General features: G+C 40.6%; 1 protein-coding gene across 1 annotated transcript in view; it reads right to left on the reverse strand.

Annotated features, from left to right (window-relative positions):
• Positions 1-382: 382 nt before the first annotated feature.
• Positions 383-25914, reverse strand: part of LOC145345219 (serine/threonine-protein phosphatase PP1-beta catalytic subunit) — a 116574-nt gene continuing 91042 nt past the window's right edge. Inside the window, exons 4-8 of the mRNA XM_080192968.1 lie at positions 16330-16434; positions 14029-14100; positions 9792-9943; positions 9275-9409; positions 383-4736 (exon numbers count right to left, since the gene is read on the reverse strand). Coding sequence (XP_080049094.1) covers positions 4632-4736; positions 9275-9409; positions 9792-9943; positions 14029-14100; positions 16330-16434 — 569 coding nt within the window. The 3' untranslated portion in view covers positions 383-4631. The remainder of the gene's footprint in view (positions 4737-9274; positions 9410-9791; positions 9944-14028; positions 14101-16329; positions 16435-25914) is intronic.

Genomic DNA, 25914 nt, shown 5'->3' on the forward strand with positions numbered 1-25914 from the left:
CCAACTCTGGCGCCTGCTTGAGTCAATGTACCTAACCAGCACGTCTTTCAGGCTGTGGGAAGAAACCAGAGCACCCAGTGGAAACCCATGCAGACACGGGGGGAACGTGCAAACTCCATATAGACAGTGACCCAAGCCAGGCATTGAACCTGGGTCCCTGGCGCTGTGAGGCAGCAGTGCTAATCACTGTGCCACCGTGCCACCCTAAGAAGTCTCACAACACCAGGTTAAAGTCCAACAGGTTTATGTCGAATCATGAGCTTTCAGAGTTCTGCTCCTTTATCAGGTGAGTGAGACTTCTTACTAATGCATGGTGTTCTCTTAAATATTTTGCTAAATAGCTTTACTAATAAAAATGATTCTGCCTTCAACATTTTGAAAGTCCCAGTTTGACATTAATTTAATAATGTAAATATGCACAAAGAACATCAATCAAATTATGCAAATGAATCAAAGAAAGGCTTCAGAATTACAACTGGCAGCACTTTACGTGGGCAATTTTGTAGGGTATATGCTGCTACATGTATCTGCACAACACAAAATAAATGCAAAAGACTAAAATAGACAATTATAAATTAACATGAACGGTTTGATAACTCAAAAGTCACAATGTATTTTGCTCAAAATAAAAGGATTCAGAATGATGGCTGTAACAAATGATTCCAATTCTCAGTTAATTGTGGCCCTCAATTTTACAACTTGATTTACCAGATAAGAGAACTATAGCCATTTTGTTAGCCCGCAAAGATTACACCATTATGCAGTTCTCTCAATCATATACAAATAACATTTCACAAAATGCAGGGAGTTTTTATAAATTTATTCAAAGATGACAAACAAAGTGGATTCTGAAAATTTGTAGCCTAAACAATTTTGCACTGAACAAAGTGTTGTTGCACAATGCTTTGGAAGAAGCTTTGAAGGAAAGAAGTGCAACATTTAAAATCCTAAGAATTTTCATCTTGAAAACATGAGCAAAAACAGGCAATTTTATTTTAAAATGACTTAGAAGTTAATTTAAATTTTTTGTGCAACTAACACTCTTGTTGAAAACGAACATAGGTCTTTATCAGCGGTGTTCCATACTGTGACTGTTGTACATTTCAATACAATGTTTTGTGTTATCTATTATCTGCTCATTTGCTGTTAACAAGTTTCTACCAACATTAATATGCATCGGTTTCTTTCCAGGAACCAGAACAAGGAGCATACGCATTTCTTTCAAGAGTCTTGACTATCCAAATGGTCTTCTGGTGTACAATGATCGTTCCTGATGGATGAATGAATGGGCCTAAAACAAACCCAGCAGATGCAAAATCTGGTATAGGCTCCTAGATGGAAGATGACCAAATTCTCCAAGGGATTTAAAAAAAATTTTTTTTTTTTACAAAAACATAAGCACGGTCCCATTTATTGTTAAGGATTGATAAATCCACTATAGTCTCACCATCGTAAATCTTAACTGATATTTGGCAAGACTTATTCAAAGACCTGAATATTTGATGAACAAAATCAGTATATTTTAAGAAAAATTCAAAATTCATAATGTGAAGAGGAGGAGGAAAAAATACTTAATAAATATTTTAAAATGCTGGAGAAACATGGGGCCATCAGCCTCATCTACAGACAAAGTGTTCAAAACTTTTATATGGCAGGAGCCGGGGAATATTTAGTTAGTAAATTAACAGCCAGCATTCATTGAGAAGGAAAAAGATCTTGCTCAATAAGCTTTCTGAAATTTTGAGGATATACAGAAATTGCAACTCCAAGAAAACAATTATTCGAACTTTTGAGTTGAAAACTTTCCACTAGAAAGATTTAAAATGAAATGAAACTCATGAGGGCAATAAATTGACAGAATAAATAAGTGAGGCATATGGTCAGACTTCAGAAACGAGGAGGACAAAGAAAGAGGGAAGAAAACTTGTGTTGAAGGTGTTAATGTTTGGACATTTGGCCATGATCTACAAAACCAAACACAAGCGAGCAAATTTCTGACAATGATAAAGCAAGAACAGCAGAACTGCATTCAACAAAAGATAGGGATTAGTCAGATAAATGGCAACTGACATTTAACATGGGGTAGCTGTAAGCAGTATTCCTCATTAATCTATAAACATGTCTCAAGTGTATCATGAATGGAATTCAATTTTCACAAGAATAGTTAGAAAGGTATCTGGGGGCAATCATAAATTCACTTCTTATACCTCAATAACAAGGGAGAAACAATTTGAAGGCTAATCGAGCGTGAGGATATAAAGTCAGGCAGTAATGTAGTGTGCAAGTTTCCAGAAATTAAGGATTTACAAGGTATTGCTTGGACCATACTGGGGCACTGCAATAGAGAAGGTACAAACAGTGATCCCAAGGGCAAGGGGGATAAATGATAACGAGATGAGAGAAACTCATGATAAGAGAAGTTCACGTTCTAATACTGTGGTTACAGAAGAATCTCACTGCGATATGTAAAATTGTAAAGATAAAATGAACTTGCAGCAAGTCAGGAGAGTAGGATCAAAGTAAGTACATTTAAAACAAATTTCTTTATGTAACGTGTAATAATTGTTTAGAATAAGCTGGGAGCCGGACAGCACAAGAGAGACAGAAACATAGTTATTATGGTGAAAATGCATCTGGATGTTAAAACGGAAAAGCTGGGATGTCAGAGGACTGAGTTTCAAGCCAAATATGCTTTCTTTAAGCCTCGACCATTGTGATTTTAAAATAATTTGTAGAAATAAATACCTTATCTACAATTTTTATTTAATGCCTAGTTCATGAACAGATTATAAAAATCTTAAACACCTTACCCACTCCCCTCATAGTGCAAAACAGTAAATGGAGAAATATTGTATATCCCCTAAGCTCATGATGCCATCTGGCAGGGTGGAAAGCCAGACTTGCAGCAACATCCAAATCTTTTGCTCTGAAGGATCATGGTACCATCAGTATCCAGCATAGCAAGAAATGAAATAAGCAAATGAAAAAAAAGCACTGCATAAGGAAGCCCCACATTAAGCAGTCTATCACAAGTGGCATGGCACTGCCCTTTTTCAATTATGATCCAAAATCAGTTTAGTCAGTTAAAGTTTTACATTATTCTACCTATTTTTCATATAAAGTTGGAGACTTTTTGATGCAGCAGCCAACTGCACAAGGGTTAACGCATGAAACAGCAACACTTTGCAGAGAAAAGAAACAATAAAATCATTGTATCAGGCATAAGATTGTATTGAAAACAACAGAAATAGGCATCCTTAACAAAACAATGTCAACAGAATAACGCCCTCAGGTTTCATTATAACTGATTTACATAAATAAGGGAATAAGCCCTCGAAGACGGCACACTCCAGATTTTGCCTTTGGAAAGCTACAGTTTCAATCTTCAGAATACAAACACAAATCCATGAAAACAAGGGCTGCTATATTCATGAGTATATCATGCAATTGTGGACAGACCTGTAGACTATCAGTTTAATGTGTACATTCAAATTCCCTGGCATCCCAAATAATGGCAAGCAAACATCAGCCACCCCGCGCCCCCAATCCCCCCGCCCCAACTTCCCTCCTCCTCCCTCCCTCCAATGATGTAAATTCACAGGACTGGGATGGATCTTTAGAATTTGAAAACAAAATTGCGACTTGAGAGTTCTTGGTTAATTTTCTGTTGTGGGCCATCACTGGTCACACAAAATCATGAGCAACAGATCAGATAACAACTGGGTCATGCATGTGCAAATGAAATCAGGAAATTATGGGAGCCACAAGTCGCATGCAGCCCTACACAAAACCATATTAAAGCATTTAGTTCTAGAGCTAGGAAAAAAAACTCATTCCCTTGAACCTTCCTCTGGCTTTCAACCGTATCAAATAAAACTTAATTCAACACGTTTACTGCTATATTGATAACAAAATATCAATATTATTTTCCAATATTGATATTCAATTCTCCCCCCTCAACCTCTTCATAAATTAAGTACCATATAGATTACCTGGAACGTAGTTTGGAGAATCACCACAGGGTAAATAAATGTCGCTGCATAAAAACTAGTGTAATGATGGAGAACAAGCAACAACCAATTGCTTTGAGTACCAGACTGGTGCCAACATGAGACACCCCATGGACTGGTTAACTGTGAACTACTGCAGTCCTTGTATGCAACTTCTAGTTACCAGACTGTAGTTTTTTTCCCAACAGGCCATGATGGCACCTATATCATATCAGTTATCTGCAGGTACATATTTCACAAATAAATAACCAAATCAGAAGCAGTAAATTTCATCGCAAGATTCAAGGGGATTACCAGATAAAGATTGAAGGTTGAAAAAAATAGCCTTCATCCCAGCCTTAGTTAACCTTCATCCCAGCCTGAACAAAGTATTAATAAAATGCACTGGTTACTGTACTACATTGATTTACATTACAATATGCCACACCTGCGTATTTACTGGAAAACTTTTTTCAAAAAGACTTAGTTATTTAATTTCTTTTTACAAGCATTGAGGCTCACAAAGACAGTAGCAGATGGTTGAACGGTGCTTACAGGTTACATACTTTAGAATATGAACTGGTATACTTGTAACTTTCTCTGTGTACAAATGATAAGGTGTTTGGGGCTGTCTTTTACTATTCACCTCTTCTTGGGTGGGTTTGCAGTGCGAGGGGGCGTAACAGGGCGGCCAGAGTTCAGACCTCCATACTGGTATTTTGCTTTCTTTTCAGAAGGTTTTAGAATCTAAAAATAGACATAAAATGCACATTTAATGAATCAGAACAATAATGGGGTGAATTGAGGCAGCTGAAATACAAGTTCAAAACGTACCTGGCATTTCCAATACCAAACACTTATATCATAAATTTAACACAAAGTATACTTCAAAAAAATACAATGAAAACACATGCAAAGCTGAAAAAGACACCTCGCACAGTGACACATAACGGAGATCAAAGACCAAAAAGCCCAAATATTCCGGTTTCAAGAATTCAAAACTAAGGGAGTGCAATATTAATATGCAGATTAGAAAATTCAAAATGTCAACACAATCCTGGCACCTTCAAATCTGACCTTCAGAGGGACCACCATGTTCCCATTGGGAGAGACCCTGCTCCTTGCAAAATTCATGCAGAAGAGAGAGGTATTTAGAAGGAAACCTCTCAATGATTTTCTTCCTAGAAATAGTACCCGAGTAGATGAGGGAATGAGGTGGTTAGATTGTGCTGTCAGAAAATTGCTCATCCACAAATAAGACATTATAAGAGAAGGGAAAACTAATTTACCATCAGGCCAGAGTAACAAAATGCTGTAGCAAATATCGTTGTATGTACAACAAAATTATTTTGGATGCGTGAAAGATGGTCAGGATTTTTGCAAGGAGAAATTAATTCATTGAAAGGCTTGTGAATCTTTGGAATTCTCTACCACAGAGCATTGTAAAGTATTGAGTTGTTGAATATATTTAAGGCTGAGACAGACAGACTTGCGATCTCGAGGAAGCAAGGGATAGGTGGTGCAGGTAGGAACATGTAGTTGAGGGAGAGGATCAGCCATGACCATACTGAATGGTAGAACAGGCTCAAGGGACAAGAACACCCAGCAAAGGCAGTACAGGGATTTCAACGAGGCAGATTCTGGGAGAAGTCGTCACAGTTACCCTGACTGTACAGTGGGCAGAGGAAGAACCCCTCCAGAGACTAACAGGAGAACAACATCCAGCAGAGGCGGCAGAGAGACTCCACCAAGGAGCATTCTGGGAAAAGTCATCTTAGTCACCCAGATTGTTGTTTATTCCCGTTTGGCGCAAGAGTGGTGGTCATACCATGGTTTGTAATGGAAAATCAGAGATAAATTTAGATTCAAGGAAGCATACAAATTGGTAAGAAAAAGCAATAGGCTTGAGGATTGAAAGCAGTTTAAAATTCAGTAAATCAGTGATTATGAAGGAAAAAATAGAATACGAAAACAAGCTAGTGGGGAACATAAAAGCTAATTGTAAAAGTTTTTATAAATATGTAAAGAGAAAAAGGTTGACAAAAAGAAATGTAGGACCCTCACAGTCAGAAACAGGAGAATTCATAACGGGGAATAAAGAGATGGCTGACGAATTAAATTTGTACTTTATTCATGTCTTCCTCTGTGAAGACTGAAGCAATGTGCCAGAAACGCTGAGAGAAACATGTTTTGGTGAGGTGCTGAAGGAAATCAGCGTTAGTGAAGAAATGGTTATGGGGAAATTGATGGGATTGAAGGTGGATAAATTTGCAGATCCTGATAATCTTCATCCCAGAGTACTTAAGGAAGTAGCCCTCGAAATAGTAGGTCCATTGGTGGTTATTTTCCAAAATTCTTTGGGCTCTGGACTGGTTCCTACAGATTGGAGGATATCATAGAATATCATAGAACCCTACAGTGCAGAAAGAGGCCCTTCAGCCCATCGAGTCTGCACCAACCACAATCCCACCCAGGCCCTACCCCCATATCCCTATACATTCACCCGCTAATCCCTTTAACCAAGCATCTCGGGACACTAAGGGGCAATTTTATTAGCATGGCCAATCTATCTAACCCGCTCATCTTTGGACTGTGGGAGGAAACCGGAGCACCCAGACACGAGGAGAATGTGCAAACTCCACACAGACAGTGACCCGAGCCGGGAATCGAACCCAGGTCCCTGGAGCTGTGAAGCAGTAGTGCTAACCACTGTGCTACCGTGCTAATGTAAGTCCACTATTCAAAATAGGGAGGTAGAGACAAAAGAGGTAACTTTAGACCAGTAAGCCTAACATCTGGACTGGGGAAGTTGCAAGAGTCTATCAAGGATTTCATAACTCGCCATTTGGAAGGCAGTGGTATAACGTGACAAAGTCAGCATGGATTTACAAAAGGGAAATCATGCTTATCAAATCTATTTCCTCAAAAAAAATTCCAATAACTAGTAGAGTTCACCAAAGAGAACCAGCGATGTGATTTACGTAGACTTACAGAAGGCTTTCGATAAGGTCTCACATACCAGACTAATATATAAAGTTAAAGCACTTGGGCTTGCAGGTAATGTCTTGAGATGGATAGAAAGCTTGTTAGCAGATAGGAAGCAAAGATGACATAAATGGGTCTTTTTCTGACTGGCAGTCAATGACTAGTAGGGTTCCGCAAAGATCTGAGCTGGAATGATTTGGAAGAGGGAACTGAATGCATTATCCCCAAATTTGCATATGATACAAAGCTGGGTGAGAGGATTAGCTGTGAAAAGGATGCAGAGATGTTTCAGTGTGATTTGGACAGGCTGACTGTGTGCACGTCTGCATGGCAGATGTAGCATAATGTGGATAAATGGGCGGTAGCAATACAGTGGCCTTCATAGCAGGAGGATTTGAGTATCGGGATAGGGATGTTTTGCTGCAATTGTATAGGGCTTTGGTGAGGCCACACCTAGAGCGTTGTCTGCAGTTTTGGCGTCCTTATCTGAGGAAGGATGCCCTTGCTACAGAGGGAGTACAGCGAAAGTTCACCAGGCTGATTCCTGGGATGGCAGGTCTGTCATATGCAGAGAGAATAAGTTGGTTAGGTTTATATTCATTGGACTTTAGAACAGTGAGAGGGGATCTCAGAAATTTATAAAATTCCAACAGGGTAGATTCAGAAAGTATGTTCTCAATGGTGGGAGAGTCTAGAACTAAGGGTCATATGTTGAGGATAAGGGGTAAATCTTTTAGAACCAAGGTGAGAAATTTCTTCACCTAGATAGTGATGAATGTGTGGAATTCGCTATCACAAAATGTAGTTGAGGCCAAAACATTGTCTGATTTCAAGAAAAAATTAGATATAGCTCTTGGGGCTTAAGGGATCAAGGGATATGGGAGAACAGAATATTGAATTCAGTGATCAGCTACGATCAAGATAAATGGCAGAGTAGGCTCAAAGGGCCAAATGGCCGACTCTTGCTTCTAGTTTCTATGTTTCTAAGGGACTGTTCAGTTTATGTCTATTGTTCGAAAAAATAAATGGGGAAAAGGGAAGGAAAAAAGTCATGAGAGTTAATCAGGCATAGAACATAGCGCTGTTTAGTGAATTGTTAAGTTTAGCACACACCATTTCCACCCCATCTACCAAATGCTTGAGAAAAAGTAATTTTGCAGAGGTTGAATGGGAATCTGCTGGAATGTGTAAATACTTTGCATCTATGTTTACAAATATAAAAGCTTGTGGTGGTAAATCCTGAAATCGGTCAAAAGCAAAATGATTGTTAGTAAAATATATTATAGCAGTTAGTTAAAAGGAAAATGTACTGAGACTCAAGATTCTAAAGGAAAGGGAGAAGAAATAGAGGCACAAGAACTAATGCTCCAATTTGAATCTCGCCCACCTGCTAAAAATAGAAGGCATTCAGGTTAGACTGTCTATGTACACCTTGCTCCATTTTCACTTGAGCAGGAAATCAGATGGTAAAAAACTGGGCACGAGGCCCTAACTCAACAAGTTAGGCGAGATTAAAATTATGGCTAATATTTGTGGGTTCTATTGAGTGAGGGCTGGAGGTTGGACAAGAGAATACGCATTTTCAAAAACAGACAATGCTAACCTGGATAATTAAGGGCCAGTTAGTCTTAAGAGACAAAATGACTAAATATGGAGGAAAAACTGAGATGCATCTGACATGCTTATTCCAGCAAAGATGATTGTGCTCTGTTACGTGTCCCTGGAGCAGATGACAGATATAGGGGATGGGGAAATGCAGTGGTTGCATATATATGAACTTTCAAAAAGACTTTACAAGGTGTGACTTAGGATCTAAACACGAAGGAATGCTGAGATTCAAGGCGAAAGAATTAAGTGTCACATAAAACCACGCAGGGGTCAACCTAAAATCGGAAAGTCAGACACTTATTGCTTATTTGAAAAAAATATTATTTTTCACCTCACTGCAAAAATTAATAGATATTGGAAGAGGAGGCCACAAGAGCCTTTTTCAATAGCATAAGTATCATGGCACTGCTGACTAACTTCTGGATCACAGCTGCATGGATCTCACCATTACCCTTGGTTCCTATAATAGCTGCTCCATATCCTCCTCTAACTGGCAAAACAAATTACCCTCTTTAAGAATTCATGTGTTAACTGGAGGAAGTCAACAGATCTATCATCCAATACAAAGGTATGCCCGTTTCGTTTCCAAGAAACGTTCATTTTTGCTGATAAGTGTGTTGTAACGAATTGAACAGTACAACAAACTTCACACTGCCACAAAAGAGGTTGCTTAATGCTTGACCAACATGTACCTGAAAAGAGCACATTAATGTTTCATCGACACTCATCATTCCTCCCGCATTATCAAACTCGCCACAGTAGTTTGGAGCAGAAAACAAAGTAACCAGCTGGCGCTTCGCAAAGAATTCATAGCCGTCTTCAACCACCTGTAAAACATTAACGCTTATTCATCAGCAAGCAAGATTTGAATTTTCCCCAAACGGACTCACAGTCATGCAAAAACTCTACACCAAGAATAAAAATGGAATCAGCTAAATTCTTTGGATGATATGTAATCAATCGGGTCACAAAATCTTACAAATAATGAAAGTAAACTCCCTGCTTCTGCTGCAGTAACATATATGGAACCATAGGCAAGGCACTTCGATTGTGATATTTAAAGCAACTTTGCCAGATCTATGAATGGATCCCATTGCATCAGAAAAAAGAAAATACACTGTGGCATAACTACTACGCCTCCACCATCTCCCTCGAAATCCAAAAGCATCTCACAGTTGCTGATAAAGATAGTTCACAGTATTTTTTTACCTGATGGGCACGACATATTAGATCTAAATCATGTCGGTTGAGAAATTTGCTGACGACATCAGCGCCAAAGGTGAAAGACACACCACGATCATTCTCACCCCAACCTTGAACGTCCTTGTCAGGATCTGACCACAGCAAGTCACACAGCAAACCTGAAACAATTACAGATGCATGTCAATTAATTAAAAGCACAGAAGGATTCCCCCACTGGGAGGTCAGCATGCTGATACAATCAAAATGAAGGGGTTCTCAGAAAACACATCAATTACTGAATTTCAGGTGCATTAAACCATGCAGTCATCAGACTTTTCTAGGTCGCTTTTAAATTATTCCAATATAATGGGGGCTGGAGACAGCCATTGGAGAATAGAAATGCATAAAAAGTCACAGGTTAACATGTAGAAAAAGTAACATTCCGTAAAGGAATGAGCCACATCACTTCTAACCACAGTTAAGTAAGATTGCCTTTCTCCCACAAAATAAATTCTTCTCCTCTCTTCACTAACACTGCCCCACTCAGAAGGGCACTGAATCATTTATTCTTAGGTACTTGCAAATAGGATAAGACATCCCTCGCACAGATAAGATTTGTGAATGAGGTCCTCCCTCCAGACTGGGAATTATGGCCTTCTGGTCAATACCTCGTCATTAACACTGGGAATTTCTTGATTTCAGGTAGAGATCAATATAATTCTAGATAATAATGCTATCAAGGCATAAGGAGATATAGAGAATTGGCACTGTGGTAGACGACCAGTCATGATCTAGTTGAATGACGGAGTAGGCTGAAGGGGTTGAACAGCCTACTCCTGTTCTTGCATTATAGTCAGACTGACACTATATCCTACCAAGTAGCTTCTGAATATAGTAATTGGCCTGTTTCTACAAGATACTAAGAAACCTGCAGAGATTAGCCTTTTGTGGGCAAGAAGAGGATAAAAGTTCTCTTGTGGATTTATAAATACTGAAAAGAATCTGTCTCAGGTTTAAGGCTCAGGGTGATCAAATGTTATATTCATGTTATTATTTGGTAACTTGAAAGTTAAAAATGCCATTCAAGTTTGGATCCATTTGGTGCATTCTTACCATCAATAATGTGAAATTACATCAACTGCAGGAGAACAAAACCGTCTCTAACATGTTTAGTGTTCTCCTGTCATTGTACAATGTTAAATTGTTTATTGATGTTTGAAACACAGTGCTGCATATTGCCATGGTGAGAACGAGGTTGTTTTGGAGGCCTGTGCTTTTCAATGATCTCATGCCTTGGATGCATTCCTGCAAAGCAATCTAACATTTATAACACCCTAAATGGGAAAATCCACATATTGTGCATAGAACAAAGAGATTCACTAGCACCTCATCTGTATATGATATTGCCTCAAGCGCTTTCACACAATTTCCAAAAATGTCTCTTCCAGGTTTGTGATACAAGTCAAAATTTTTTGTAACTTGAAAACATAAGACATATTATTAAGAGTATTGCTGACTAGGCAGCATAGAATGCAGATAATGAGTGGCTAATTTTATTTTACTGATACCTTTGGAATCAAAACAAAGGAAAAAATTAAAATGACCAATTATTTTTCAGTGGATGCCATCCTCTTGTAGGCCACTGGAGATAAATTACAATCACACGCATTTACAACAGTATTGTTTCTTGGAAGAACAATACACCTGATGTTGGGGCACAGTGACACAGTGGTTAGTGCTGCTGCCTCACAGCGTCAGGGATCTGGATTCAACTCCCAGATTGGGTCACTGTCTGTGTGGAGTCTGCACGTTCTCCCTGTGTCTATGAGGGTTTCCTCTGAGTGTTCTGGTTTCCTCACACAGTCCGAAAGACATGCTGGTTAGATGCTTTGGGCATGTTCAATTTGCCCAAAGTGTACCTGAATGGGTACCAGAGTGTGTTGGCGAGGGGATTTTCACAGTAACTTCATTGCAATGTTAGTGTAAGCCTCCCTGTGATACTAATAAATAAACTTCAACTCCAAAATAAAAGTACCCCATAAAAAAGTTACTAAGTGCGTATCTCAAATTATACATTGAAACCTAGTCAAATGGACACTAATTGACAGACAGCTATAAAATACCAACACAACAGAGCAGTTCAATATACTTTATATTATGAAAGAGTCACTCAAATAATGGACACTCAAAATACAGATTGTGGACAGCCTTCAATGAAACAATTTTTATGCATTTTATACCATAATACTTTGGACAGGGGACAGTGTAATGTTTTTCACGTACTGGCTCCCAAGCACAAAGGCCAGATTGCAATTATGTTTCCCAAATGACCTTGAAATGTAACATATACATTTAAGTCAATTTCAGGAAAGATTTCACAAAATGGCTGCTAATCCAAAGTGCAATGATTTTATCAATGGCCAGAAAGGGAAAAAAATCAAAGTCATTTAAACATTATTTGCAGTAAAACCAGCTTTCAAAGTTATATTGCTGATATACTATGATGATGCAAAGTGGGCTTGAATGAGGAGAATTAAGTTTGCATCTCCTTGTTTTGGAATGGAGTACACAATGGAGATTTTGGGAGGTGGGGTGAGAAATATGTTTTATTTTTAAAATAAAAGTGGGCCAATATATTTGTAAAAACTAGAAAATATGAAAATTGCTTTTCTAGGAAATAATCTACTGAAAAGCTTTAAACATAGAAAATAGGTGGAGTAGGCCATTTGGCCGTTCAAGCCTGCACCACCAATCAATATGATCATGGTTGATCATGCACTTTCAATATCCCACTCCTGCTTTCTCTCCATACCCCCGATCCCTTGAACTGCAAGGGCCACATCCAACTCCCTCTTGAACATATCTAACTAACTGGCCCCAACAGCTTTCTGTGGTAGAGAATTCCACAGGTTCACAACTCTGAGTGAAGAAGTTTTTCCTCATCTCAGTCCTGAATGATTCACCCTTTAGACTGTGACCCCTTGTTCTGGACTTCCCAAACATCGGGAACATTCTTTCCACATGTAGCCTGTCTAGTCCCATCAGGATTTTATATGTGTCTATGAGACCTACTCTCATTCTTCTAAATTCCTCTGAGTACCAGCCCAGTCGATCCAGTCTTTCTTCACGTCAGTCCTGCCATTACAAGAATCAGTCTGGTGAACCTTTACTGGACTCCCTCAATAGCAGGAATATCCTTCCTCAGACCAAGAGACCAAAACTGCACGTAATATTCAAGGTGGCCTCATCAAGGCCTGTACAACTGCAGCAAGACATCTCTACTCCTATGCTTAAATCCTCTTGCAATGAAGGCCAGCATGCCTTTAGCTTTCCTCACTGCCTGCTGTAGCTGCATGCCAACCTTCAGCGACTGTTCCACCATGACACTCAGGTCATGTTGCACTTCCCCTTTTCCTAAATTGCCACCATTCAGATAATAATCTTACTTCCCGTTTTGGCCACCAAAGTGGATAACCTCGCATTTATCTGCATTATATTGCATTTGCCATGTATTTACCCACTCAGTTAGCCTGTCCAAGTCACCCTGAAGCCTCTTAGCATCCTTCTCACAGCACACACTGACACCCAGCTCAGTGTCTTCTGCAAATTTGGAGATATTGTATTCAATTCCTTCGTCCAACTCATGAATGTATATTGTGAACAGCAGGGGAAAAAGATTTCAATTCAAGTGAAATGTAGAGTTCACTGTTTGAAAAGACTAAAATTGTAAATACCTGTCATCAAATTTATCACATGTGCCTTACATTATACTTCGAATACACAGAATTAAAAAGGTTGTTCAAACCTAAGCTAAACATCAATGCCAAGAGAGAGGATGTTTGTGCTAATTCAATCCTGATGAAGATAATGATATTGAACAATTTGTATAGTGTTTTGATGGCTATATTTATCATATTATTTAGTCTTCACCTCAAAGTTGGTCAAATTGCAGATTAGTGTGCTTATTTTTAAATACATTTTTGAGGACACTACTTTTGCCATGCACATGAAGACGTTTGCTTTTGCATCATGCAAGTCATGTAGCAAATTGTTTTCTCTGGTACTGAGTGAAGGTAAGTACTTATCACTTAGTTCGAATAGCACAAAGTTAAGCTGTCATGTGAACATAAATAATTGTTTCTGAAATCAGTCTACCACATTCACATGCGTGCTCAATCCTTGGCAAAATGGCTCTCAGAACACACTGAAATATTCAACACAACAAAATACTGAAGGCTGCACTGAGATCTTTGACAGGCTTTACCTGTGTCAGGAACATCTGTTGGTCTCATGATTCTGCGAATCTGTTCCATTGATTGCAAATCTGGTGACAGTCCTACAAAAAGGAAAACAGCAGATTAATAAGAGTTAAATAAGGCTCCTAGTGGAAATAACATGTGTTGGACACTTCACTATGTTGAATGTGATTCAGCAATATAATCAAACTACTTCCTAATATCTCAAGACTATGGAATTCTCTTTCTTTTCCTCCTATAGTATATAGGATCATATATAGATTGTGCTTTGTATTAAATAAGCAGTTGCAGTCATGCGGCACAGAAACAGGTCCTTTGGCCAATGTCCATGCTGACCATCAAATACCAACCTGTATTAATCCCATTTACCAGTACTCTATCCACAGACTACTATGTCTTGGCGATTTAAATGCTCATCTGGATGCTTCTTAAATGTTACGAAAGTGCTGGTCTCCATCGCCCTCTCAGGCAACAGGTTTCATATTTCCAAACCTTCTGGTGAAATTGTTTTTCCTCAGATCCCCTCTAAACCACTTGCTCCTCACCTTAAACCTAAGCCCCCTGGAATTAAGATACTTCTGCCATAGAGAAAAGATTCTTACCATCAATCTTATCTTACATGTCTCTGTCAGATCCCCTCTCAGCCGCCTCTGCTTCAGGGAAAAACGGTCCCAGCCTAGCCAGTCTCTCCTCACAGCTCGAACTTTCTATTCCAATTGCCCCTCAGAGAGCTACCAGTAATATCACTAATATTAGCATATTTACAACCAATAAACTTTTTATCTGTCTTTGCCACCCATAGGTTTTCACTTGTGACCTTTGGCTGCTTAATGTCTGTCTAGTTACCACTGTTATACAGATCATTTGCTCAGTGTGGCATTTGCACATGGAAGACTTAAAATTGTTTGCTGAGTGCAACATGCTTTATATCCAAGTTCAATCAAACTCTCTACCCCAGTTTGCTGACTATTTTATGTATACATTAACCTACTTTTCTCACTCCACCTGGATAAATCAAGCTGCATGCCAAGGAAACTGCAGTTAAATAAATAAAATTCTCTAGCAATGGTTTAAAAAGTCGCTTCATTTATAAATTGACTGTAACTATGTGCCTATACAGACCTGTTCTAGCTAAATGAAATCTCAGAAGACTAAGAAAATTCGGCACATCAGTTATGACTCTCACCAGCTTTTACTGATGCACCATAGAAAGCATTCTTTCTGGCTGTATCACTGCTTGGTATGACCCCTGCTGCCCAAGACCACAAGAAACTACAAAAGGTTGTGAATGTAGCCCAATCCATCACTCAAACTAGTTTCCCATCCAGTAACTCTCTCTACACTTACAGCTATCTCGGCCAAGCAATCAGTATAATTAAGGGCTCCACGCACCCCAGACATTCTCTCTTCCACCTCCTTCCATTGGGAAAAAAGATACAAAAGTCTGAGGTCATATACCAATTGAACGAAGAACAGCTTTTTCCCTGCTGCCATCAGACTTTTGAATGGACCTACCACGCATTAAGTTGTTCTTTCTCTCTTCGCAGCATCTTCGCAGCTAGCTATGACTGTAACACTACAATTTGCACACTCTTGTTTCCTTCTCTATGAACGGTATGCTCTTTATAGCAAGCAAGAAACAATACTTACCACTGTGTGTTAACACATGACAATAGTAAATCAAATCAAAAAATCTACTACAATTTAGTAATTTCAAGATTTTCCTTCTCAGCTCTTGGAAATAATTCATTTTTAAAATATTAATGGAGCTTTCAATTCTTCAGCTGCTTGAGATGCATTAATGTTGAACAGATTTTAAAATGTTATAACCTAATTGAAAATAAATTAGGCAAAGTCTAAATGTAATAAGTCATTATAGTTCCTGAGAATGTTAAATTAAAAAAAAAATCACATCACATTTATCACAAGAGTGCTACATTTGCAATAATCTGCTATGTGTAGCAGTGGAAACGAAAAGGATTAGGAAATGTAATGGGATGATGCTGCGAAGAGAGTAAGCTTCCTAAAAGCTATGGGCTAAATTGCCTGTGCTCGTCCTACATTGCTGTGACTGGGGTCTAATTCTTTAGGCATTAGGTGCCTAAAGAATTAGCCCCCAGTCACAGCAATGTAGTTACACAATTGGAAACATCAAATCTTTCACTAACTCTTGTGCTTTTACCTTCACTACAACTGAGGAGTTTCCAACACTGGCGATTAAAATAGTTTGAAATGACCATAGTTCAACATGAGGCAAAACTGACACTTGAACGAAGAGAGAAAGCAATGATAAAGTCACAGAAACTCACCTCCATGACAGCAGAAAATCTTCTCATCCACAATGGCTGCAATTGGCAGACAGTTGAAGCAGTCTGTGAATGTCTTCCAGAGCTTGATATTAAAACGCCTCTTACCTATGCAAATAATAGTTTTTTTCAAAAAGGGAAATCAAGTTTAAGTTATCCACCCCAAACCCTGTGAGGGATGGCATCATTTGTCAATCTGGCTGAGATCAGGAACACATTGCTACAAACTCCATTTGACTGTTCCATGGTGCAGGAAGTAGCGATCAATTGTTTCATAACCATGTTATCTCACATAGGGCATCGCAATATTGCCCATTATGAGAATGCACACAATCCAAGCCCAGAAAATTGGACAGTATATTCAACTGTAGCAAGACTTGGACAATATCCAAGCGGCAAGAAACATTTGTGCCACACGAGTGATAGGCAATGACCAACCCCAACAAGAAAGGATGTAACCATCACCCTTTGACAGCATTACCATCGCTGAATTCCCCACAGTGGCACAACGGTTAGCACTGCTGCCTCTCAGACACAGGTTCAATTCCTGGCTTGGGTCCACAGTGTGTGTGAAGTTTGCACATTCTCTTGCATCTGCGTGGGTTTCTTCCAGGTGCTTCAGTTTCCTCCCACAGTTTAAAGCTGTGCTGGTTAGGCTCATTGGCCATGTTAATTTCTCCCTCAGTGTACCCGAACAAGTGTTAGAATGTGGTGACTAGGGAATTTTCATAGTAACTTCATTGCAGTGTTAATGTAAGCCTACTCAGGACTAATAAACAACTATCAACTTCCTGGGGGTGGACTATCCGTATAACTACTGCAGACAGAGAAGGTCAAAGAGCAATCCCCCCCTACTCCTGTCCACCATCTAAGGTATAGAGTCATAGAGGTTTACAGCATGGAAACAGGCCCTTCAGCCCAACTTGTCCATGCTGCTCTCTCTTTAAAACCCCTAAGATAATCCTAATTGCCCACATTTTGCCCATATCCCTCTATACCTATCATACCCATGTAACTTTCTAAATGCTTTTTAAAAGACAAAATTGTACCCGCCTCTACCACCACTTCTGGCAGCTTGTTCCAGACACTCACCACCCTGTGTGAAAAAATTACCCCCCTCTGGACACTTTTGTATCTCTCCCCTCTCACCTTAAACCTATGCCCTCTAGTTTTAGATTTCCCTACCTGTGGGAAAAGATATTGACTATCTAGCTGATCTGTGCCCCTCGTTATTTTACTGACCTCTATAAGATCACCCCTCAGCTTCCTATGCTCCAGAGAAAAAAGTCCCAATCTATTCAGCCTCTTCTTATAACTCAATCCATCAACTCCTGATAGCATCCTAGTAAATCTCTTCTGCACTCTTTCTAGTTTAATAATATCCTTTCTAAAATAGGGTGACCAGAACTGCACACAGTATTCTAAGTGTGGCCTTACCAATTCTTGTACAACTTCAACAAGACATTCCAGAACATTCAATGTTCTGACAGATGAAACCAAGCATGCCGAACGCCTTCTTCACCACTCTGTCCACCTATGACTCTACTTTCAAGGAACTATGAACATGTACCCCAAGATCTCTTTGTTCCGTAACTCTCCCCAGTGCCCTACCATTAACTGAGTAAGTCCTGCCCTGGTTCAATCTACCAAAATGCATCACCCTCGCATTTGTCTAAATTAAAGTCCATCTGCCATTCATCAGCCCACTGGCCCAACTGATCAAGATCCCATTGCAATTGGAGATAACTTTCTTCACTGTCCACTATGCCACCAATCTTGGTGTCATTTGCAAACTTATTAACTATGCCCTCTATATTCTCATCTAAATCATTAATATAAATAACAAATAACAATGACATCTGCAAACTTATTAACTATGCTTCCTATACGTCAGGAGTGTAATGAAATACTCTCCAATTGCCTGAATGAATGCAACTCCAACAACATTCAAGAAGCTCGATCATCAAAGACAAAAAGCTTGCTTGATTGCTACTCTTTTCACAAATATTCAATCTTTCCACCATCGATGAACACTGGGAGCAGTATATACCATCTACAAGATGCAGCACAGGAACTCGCAAAAGTTCCTTAGGCAGCAACCTTCTAAAACTCATGACCACTGCATAGGATGTGTGAGCACTTGGAGCGTTGCAATCTGATTAAGGATATGCAGCATGGCTTTGTAAAGAGGAAGTCTTGCCTTACGAATCTGGTAGAATTTTTTGAGGAGGTGACAAAAACGGTCAACAAAGGACGAACCGTTGATATCGTCTATATGGATTTCAGTAAGGCATTTGACAAAGTCCCTCATGGTAGATTGGTAGAGAAGATTAAAGCTCATGGGATATGTCGCCAGGTATCTAGATGGGTAGAGAACTGGCTTGCAAAGAAGAGTCAGAGAGTAGTAGTGGAGGGGTCCTTTTCTAGCTGGAGGTCAGTCACTAGTGGTGTGCCGCAGGGCTCAGTACTGGGACCTCTTCTCTTTGTAGTGCATATAAATGATTTGGAAGAGGGAGTAGGTGGTGTGATCAGCAAATTTGCTGATGACACCAAGATGGCTGGATTGGCGGGCAGTGAGGAGCAGTGTCTGGCAATACAACGGGATATTGATAGGCTGGTATATTGGGCAGACACATGGCAAATGGAGTTTAATCCGGATAAACTTTCAGGGATCTAGGTGTATGTGTACATAGATCCCTGAAAGTTGGGAATCAAGTAGATAAGGTTGTTAAGAAGGCATACGGTGTCTTGGCGTTTATTGGTAGGGGGATTGAATTTAGGAGTCGCAGCGTCATGTTGCAACTGTACACAACTCTGGTGCGGCCGCACTTGGAGTATTGTGTGCAGTTCTGGTCCCCACATTATAGGAAGGATGTGGAGGCTTTGGAGAGGGTGCAGAGGAGGTTTACCAGGATGTTGCCTGGTATGGAGGGGAGGTTCTATGAGGAGAGACTGAGGGATTTGGGGTTGTTTTCGCTAGAAAGAAGGCGGCTAAGAGGGGATCTTATTGAAACATATAAGATGATTAGAGGTTTAGATAGGGTGGATAGTGATAGCCTTTTTCCTCGGATGGAGAAAGCTAGCACGAGGGGACATGGCTTTAAATTAAGGGGGGGTAGTTATAGGACGGATGTCAGGGGTAGGTTCTTTACCCAGAGGGTGGTGAGGGATTGGAATGCCCTGCCTGCTGCAGTTGTAAATGCGCCTAGTTTGGGGGCGTTTAAGAGATCCGTGGATAGGTTTATGGATGAAAAGGGATTGGTTTAGGTTAGAGGGTCATTGTTTTTTTTAACTGGTCGGCGCAACATCGTGGGCCGAAGGGCCTGTTCTGCGCTGTAGTGTTCTATGTTCTAAATGTGAGGTGATGCATTTTGGCCGGAATAATGTAGGGGGGAGTTATATGATAAAGGGTAAGCCCATAAGGAGTATAGAATCGCAGCAAGACCTGGGGATGCAAGTGCACAAGTCTTTGAAGGTGGCAGTGCAAGTGGAGAGTGTGGTGAAGAAAGCCTATGGTATGTTAGCCTTTATAGGAAGGGGTATAGAATATAAGAGCTGGAGTCTAATGTTGCAGTTGTACAGAACATTGGTTAGGCCGCATTTAGAGTACTGAGTCCAGTTCTGGCCGCCTTACTACCGGAAGGACGTGGAGACTCTGGAGAGAGTGCAGAGGAGGTTTACCAGGATGTTGCCCAGTATGGAAGGACTGGGGTATGAGGAGAGATTGAATAAATTGGGGCTGTTTTCCCTTGAAAGTCGGCGACTGAGGGGGGATCTAATAGAGGTATATAAGATTATGAAGGGTATAGATAGAGTAAACAGAGGTAAGCTATTTCCTATGATAGAGACACACAGGACAAGGGGCCATGGGCTTAAGGTGAGGGGGGAGAGGTATAACACGGACATTAGAGGGAGGTTTTTCACACAGAGGGTAGTGGGGGTATGGAATGCTCTGCCAAGTAAGGTGGTGGAGGCAAGCATGCTAGAGTTGTTTAAGAGTAACTTAGACAGGCACATGAGTGGGTTGGAGATGGGTGGATATAGGAGATTGTTTTAAATAAGGGTCATTAGCATTGGGGCGTCCCTGGTAAGGTAAATGGATATAGTACAATAATAATGTTTTTTTTCTCTTTTTCATTCACAGGTTTTAAGTCGGTCCACCTTGTGTCCAACGAGGGGCATACACGCGATGGGTCGTACTTGGGCTGCTCTTGGTTGTTTGAGATTGACCTAGTGCTTCATGTTGTTAGTGTGTGCTTAAACTGGACCAGATACTGGGCAAGACGACAGCTCAGTGACTATCACTGATTGCTGTGCAGACACATGGATTTGGGCCAGTGTCTGTGGGAGTTTGCGCATTCTCCCAGTGCTTGCGTGGGTTTTCTCCGGGTGCTCCGGTTTCCTCCCACACCTCAAAGATGTGCTATTAGGCTGATTGGCAGTAATAAATTGTCCCTAAATTAGTTTCCCTCAATGTGGATGGCCATAAAACATTAGATGAGGGTCATGGGTGGAGGGGGGGGACTGGTGGTGTTAAGATGGCGGCGCGGGCTTGTTGGGCCAAAGGGCCTGTTTCCCGGGCTGTTTTTGTTCTTTGCCATCTACTACCATCTAGAAATACAAGAGCAGCAGACACGTCAGATCATCACCACCTGGAGGTTCCCCTCCAAGTCACTCACCACCCTGACGTGGAAATATATCGCCTTTCCTTCACTGTCGTTGGGTCAAACTACTGGAGATCCCTCCTGAACTAGAGTTTGGATGTACCTACACTTCAGGGTTTGTAGTTAGAACATAAGAAATAGGAGCAGGAGTAGGCCATCTAGCCCTTCGAGCCTGCCCCGCCATTCAATAAGATCATGGCTGATCTGAAGTGGCTCAGTTCCACTTTCTCCCCACAACCCCTAATCCCCCTGCCTACCAAAAACCTATCTACCCGCGTCATAAATATATTTAGCGAGGTAGCCTCCACCACTTCAACGGGCAGAGAATTCCAGAGATTCACCACCCCTTGAGTGAAGAAGTTCCTCCTCAACTCTGTTCTAAACTGCCCCCCCCCCCCTTATCTTGAGGCTGTGCCCTCTAGTCCTGCTGTCCTTTGAGTGGGAAGAACCTCTCCACCTCTACCCTATCCATCCCTTTCATCATCTTATACGTCTCAATGAGATCTCCCCTCATCCTTCTAAACTCTAACGAGTGCAAGCGCAGTCTATTCAGCCTCTCCTCATAGCTCAACCCCCTCAACTCCGGTATCAGCCTAGTGAACCTCCTCTGCACTCCCACCAAGGCCAAAATATCCTTGCGCAAGTGCGGCGACCAAAACTGCACACAGTACTCCAGCTGCGGCCTCACCAGTGCCCTGTACAGTTGCAGCAAGACCTCCCTACTTTTATATTCAATCCCCCTCGCTATGAAGGCCAGCATCCCATTTGCCTTCCTGACCACCTGCTACACCGTAGGCTGGGTTTTTGCGACTCATGCACAAGGACCCCCAGGTCCCTCTGCACCGCAGCATGCTGCAGCTTGTTCAAGAAGGCAGCACACCATCACCTTCTAAAGAGCAACTAGGGATGGGCAATAAATGCTGGCTTAGCCAGTGATGCCCACATCCTGTAAAATGAGTAAGAACATAAGAACATAAGAAATAGGAGCAGGAGTAGGCCATCTAGCCCTTCGAGCCTGCCCCGCCATTCAATAAGATCATGGCTGATCTGTTGTGGCTCAGTTCCACTTTCCCGCCCTCTCCCCATAACCCTTAATCCCCTCTCTTATCAAAAACCCATCAACCCGCTTCTTAAAAATATTTAGCGAGGCAGCCTCCACCACTTCAACGGGCAGAGAATTCCAGAGATTCACCACCCTTTGAGTGAAGAAGTTCCTCCTCAACTCCGTTCTAAACCGCCTCCCCTTTATCTTGAGGCTGTGCCCCCTAGTCCTACTGTCTTTTTTGAGCGGGAAGAGTCTCTCCACCTCTATCCTATCCATCCCATTCATCATCTTATACGTCTCAATGAGATCTCCCCTCATTCTTCTAAACTCTAACGAGTACAAGCCTAGTTTATTCAGCCTCTCCTCATAGCTCAATAAAACTAAAAATAAATAAGAATAAAACTAAAAATCCCAATGACTTGAAACCAGAGGATTGGCCTTTAAATTGACTGGAGCTTCTGAGGCCACACTCCACATGGATGCATCACTATGTAACCAGATATCTGTAAATGCAATCCATTTCAAAAATAATAGCTCCAAATGCTAAATGAAAACACTCTAAGTGTGTGAAAAAGTCTTTATTTAGTTTGTTCACATCTTACAACAGCTAACCTTGTAAAACACCAGACGTTTTCATTGAAGAATGTCAGAAGTCAGCACTGGAAAAACTCTACAATCTGTTTCTGTTAATATGCTGAATTTGGGCATGCACGAAAGAGTGCACCTTGTCAATCCAGACAACACATGCTTCAGTGTCTACTTTGTTTCACACCACGAATTCCCACTTGCTGTGTGAACTTTACCTTCTCTCCAATCACTAAACTTTTAACTTTCTCTCAGATCCTTCCACAGGGAGATCTCTCAAGTGATGGTTTGCGTAGTGCTTTATGTGGTCTAACTCTGCTGATTAGTCAGGATGGCCATGTGACAAGTTTAGACAAGACTTGTAGACCATTTCACATTTACCAGTGCGGAATTTTGTGGGATCGTAGTATGGGATTTGCAATTCTGCCAGTGGTTGGCGACTTCAACATAACTGGAATCCTGTGTCATTCTAGTTAGACTCATCACAATTTTACTGTATTCAAAAACTTAGCATCAATAACTGAATCAAACCAAAGTCACTTGATATGCCTTTTTAGTATTGATTTCTGTAGTAACTGGATGTGGAACTAATAGAAAATTCAAGCATACTGTAAAAAATATATTTAGTTCATAGACTGAAACAATGTGAACTCAGAGCCCCAAATCCTGCAATACTTCCAGCATTCTGTATGCAAATCTGTACCCATTCACATTGGATTGAAAGAACCTTTTTGTTCTTTCATGCCAGCACGTATTACTAATGTAATGACTTTTGTATATCCAGTGGGGAACAAGAAAGACCTTAATCAGAATATGCAAATGCTGCAACAAATGTACGAAATCAGTTGCCGTGTTTTGTGGTAAGGATTTTTATAGTATAGTATTACAAGTTTGGAAAGAGGGAGTCAGCACTTTTCAACTGGAATTGGGCCTAGTTTAGTGTACTAATGTCAAGACTAGCAACAACTTGAGAAATGTTGTCATTGCCTGCCTTTTTTTTAAAGAGGTATTCATGCAGAACCCAAAAACCATCCTATCACAACAACAAAGAGACCACTGTCAAAGAAAAAAAATAATTTTCATTCACTAAAGAATGAGTTTAGCAAGAAAACTAAGGTGGTCATATATTACTTGGAAAATAATTGAAATAAAGGTAGAGGAACAAAAGCATCTGGGAAAAAGCAGCAAAACAGTTCAATACAGCCATAAAAAGCAAACAAAGTACTAGTGTTTATTTCTAGAGGGATTGAACTGAAAAGGAATGTTGCTTCATATGGTGCATTGAATCTTAGTTAGACCACGCTTGGAGTACAATGCACAGTTCTGTTCAGGAAGGATAGAGGCACTAGAGGTGAAAAACAGTAACAAGGATGATACCAGATGTGAGAAGTTATTCCTGTCAGGATAGGATGAACGTACTGGGAGAAGACTGATCTAATAGAGATCTTTAAAATAAATGAAGGTTTTGCTTGCGTACACACACAAATTGTATTTACGTAGTGCCTTAATATGATGAGGCATGCCAGGACACTTTGCACAAGCATTAACGAATCACATAGAAGGTATTAAGGCAGATGGCCAAAAGCTCAGCCATAGGGGCAGATAGTAGAGAAATCAAGCTAGTGGAGGAATTCAAAAGCCTGAGGCCGCAACAACAAAGTTTAGCCATCAATGGTGGAACGATTGAAAGTGAGGATGCTCAGGAGACTGGAATAAAAGGAGCACAGATGTATCAGAAGGTTGTGGAACTGCAGGTGATTAGAGGCAGGGAGTGGCTAGGCCAAGAAGGGATTTGAAAACAAGGGTAAGAATTTTCAAAATCAAGATCTTGCTTGACTGGGAACCAATGAAAGTCAGTCAGCAAGCTCCAAGGCACTTGATAAGATTTAGGACACAGGCAAAGTATTGGATGACCTCAAGTTTAAAGAGGGTAGAATATGGAAAGCTGGCAAGGCATTGTTACCCTTTCCTAATTGCCCTTGAAATGTTGGACAACAGCTGCCTTTTATCTTTTGTAGGGTTCTCAGGGTAACTCTCTCCTAAGTGTATCAAATTCAAATTTCTCCGTTTGTAATGTGGAGAAATTGGAGAGGACAAGATTGTTTTCTTTAGAGCAAAGGTTAAAGGGAAACCACTGAGGTATTCAAAACAGAGATTTTGATCATCTGCTACTTGCTCCATTTCCTCTGGCAAGTGGGTCACTAACCTGAGGTCACAGCTTTAAAATTAAAAAAAAAGCTTAAAATGAGGAAAAGTTTTTTCACACAAGATGATTAAAATCAGGAACGCTACCCAAAAGTGTGACGGAATGAGATTAAATAAGAATTTTCAAAAGGCAACTAACCATGTATCTGAAGAGTACTAATTTGCAAGATTATGGTTTTTATTCATTCAATGGCCAGCATGTATTGCCCATCCCTAAAGAGTACATCACATTTCTATGGGTTGAGTCAAATGTAGGGTAGGCCAGGCCAGGCAAGGATGGCAGATTTCCTTCACCAATGGACATTAATGAAGCAATGGGTTTTTATGACAATCCACAAGAGTGATCATTAAATATTGAATTCAAATTTCACTACCTGGGATTTGAACTTGGGTCTCCAGAGCAGTACCAGTCCAATTGTAATACTACTATGCCATTGTCTCCCCCCAAGGAAGAACGACTAAGTTGGACTGTTCCTTAAAAGAACCATTATTGGCCTCCTTGACCGGAATTCTCCCAAAAGAATTCTAAATGTCGAATTTGTGTGAAAACTGGAGTAATTCACCCTGGTTTTTTCAGTAGGAGTTCAGAGAAGAATCTCACATTTTGTGCACTGCAGAGGCCATCTTGTGAATATTGTTAAAAACTAGGGGGCAGGGCCTATTTCCACAGGAGAGGCACCGTACATTTGCTAATCTGTCAATGCCGAGATCGGCGCATGTGCAGTGTCCCCACACTGACGGTCTGTCAATTGCTGGCTAGCTTGATTGCTGACCCTCCAGCTGCCCATGGTTATGACCCGATCAGTGGCTCCCTAACCCCACCCCAATCTACAGTCCCACCCCGGTCGCTGAATCTGATGTTGGGATAGGCGCTCGGGGATGGACACCCAGCACAGATCACGCTGCTGAAATCTCCTGGCCTGCTGCACTAATAAATTAGGAGAATCACAGCCCTTCTCTGCTGTAAGTTTTTGTATTCCTTATATTTGCATAGCTTCGCTAAAAAGTTATGAGAGTCATAGCTTTCTTTATCTTACCGGACTGCTCTTCAATCACTTCATGTTTTGAGATAACCTCCTACAATCTATC

This window comes from Carcharhinus amblyrhynchos, chromosome 7 (genome assembly GCF_965287045.1).
Source record: "Carcharhinus amblyrhynchos chromosome 7, sCarAmb.v2.hapA, whole genome shotgun sequence".
Lineage (NCBI taxonomy): Eukaryota > Metazoa > Chordata > Chondrichthyes > Carcharhiniformes > Carcharhinidae > Carcharhinus > Carcharhinus amblyrhynchos.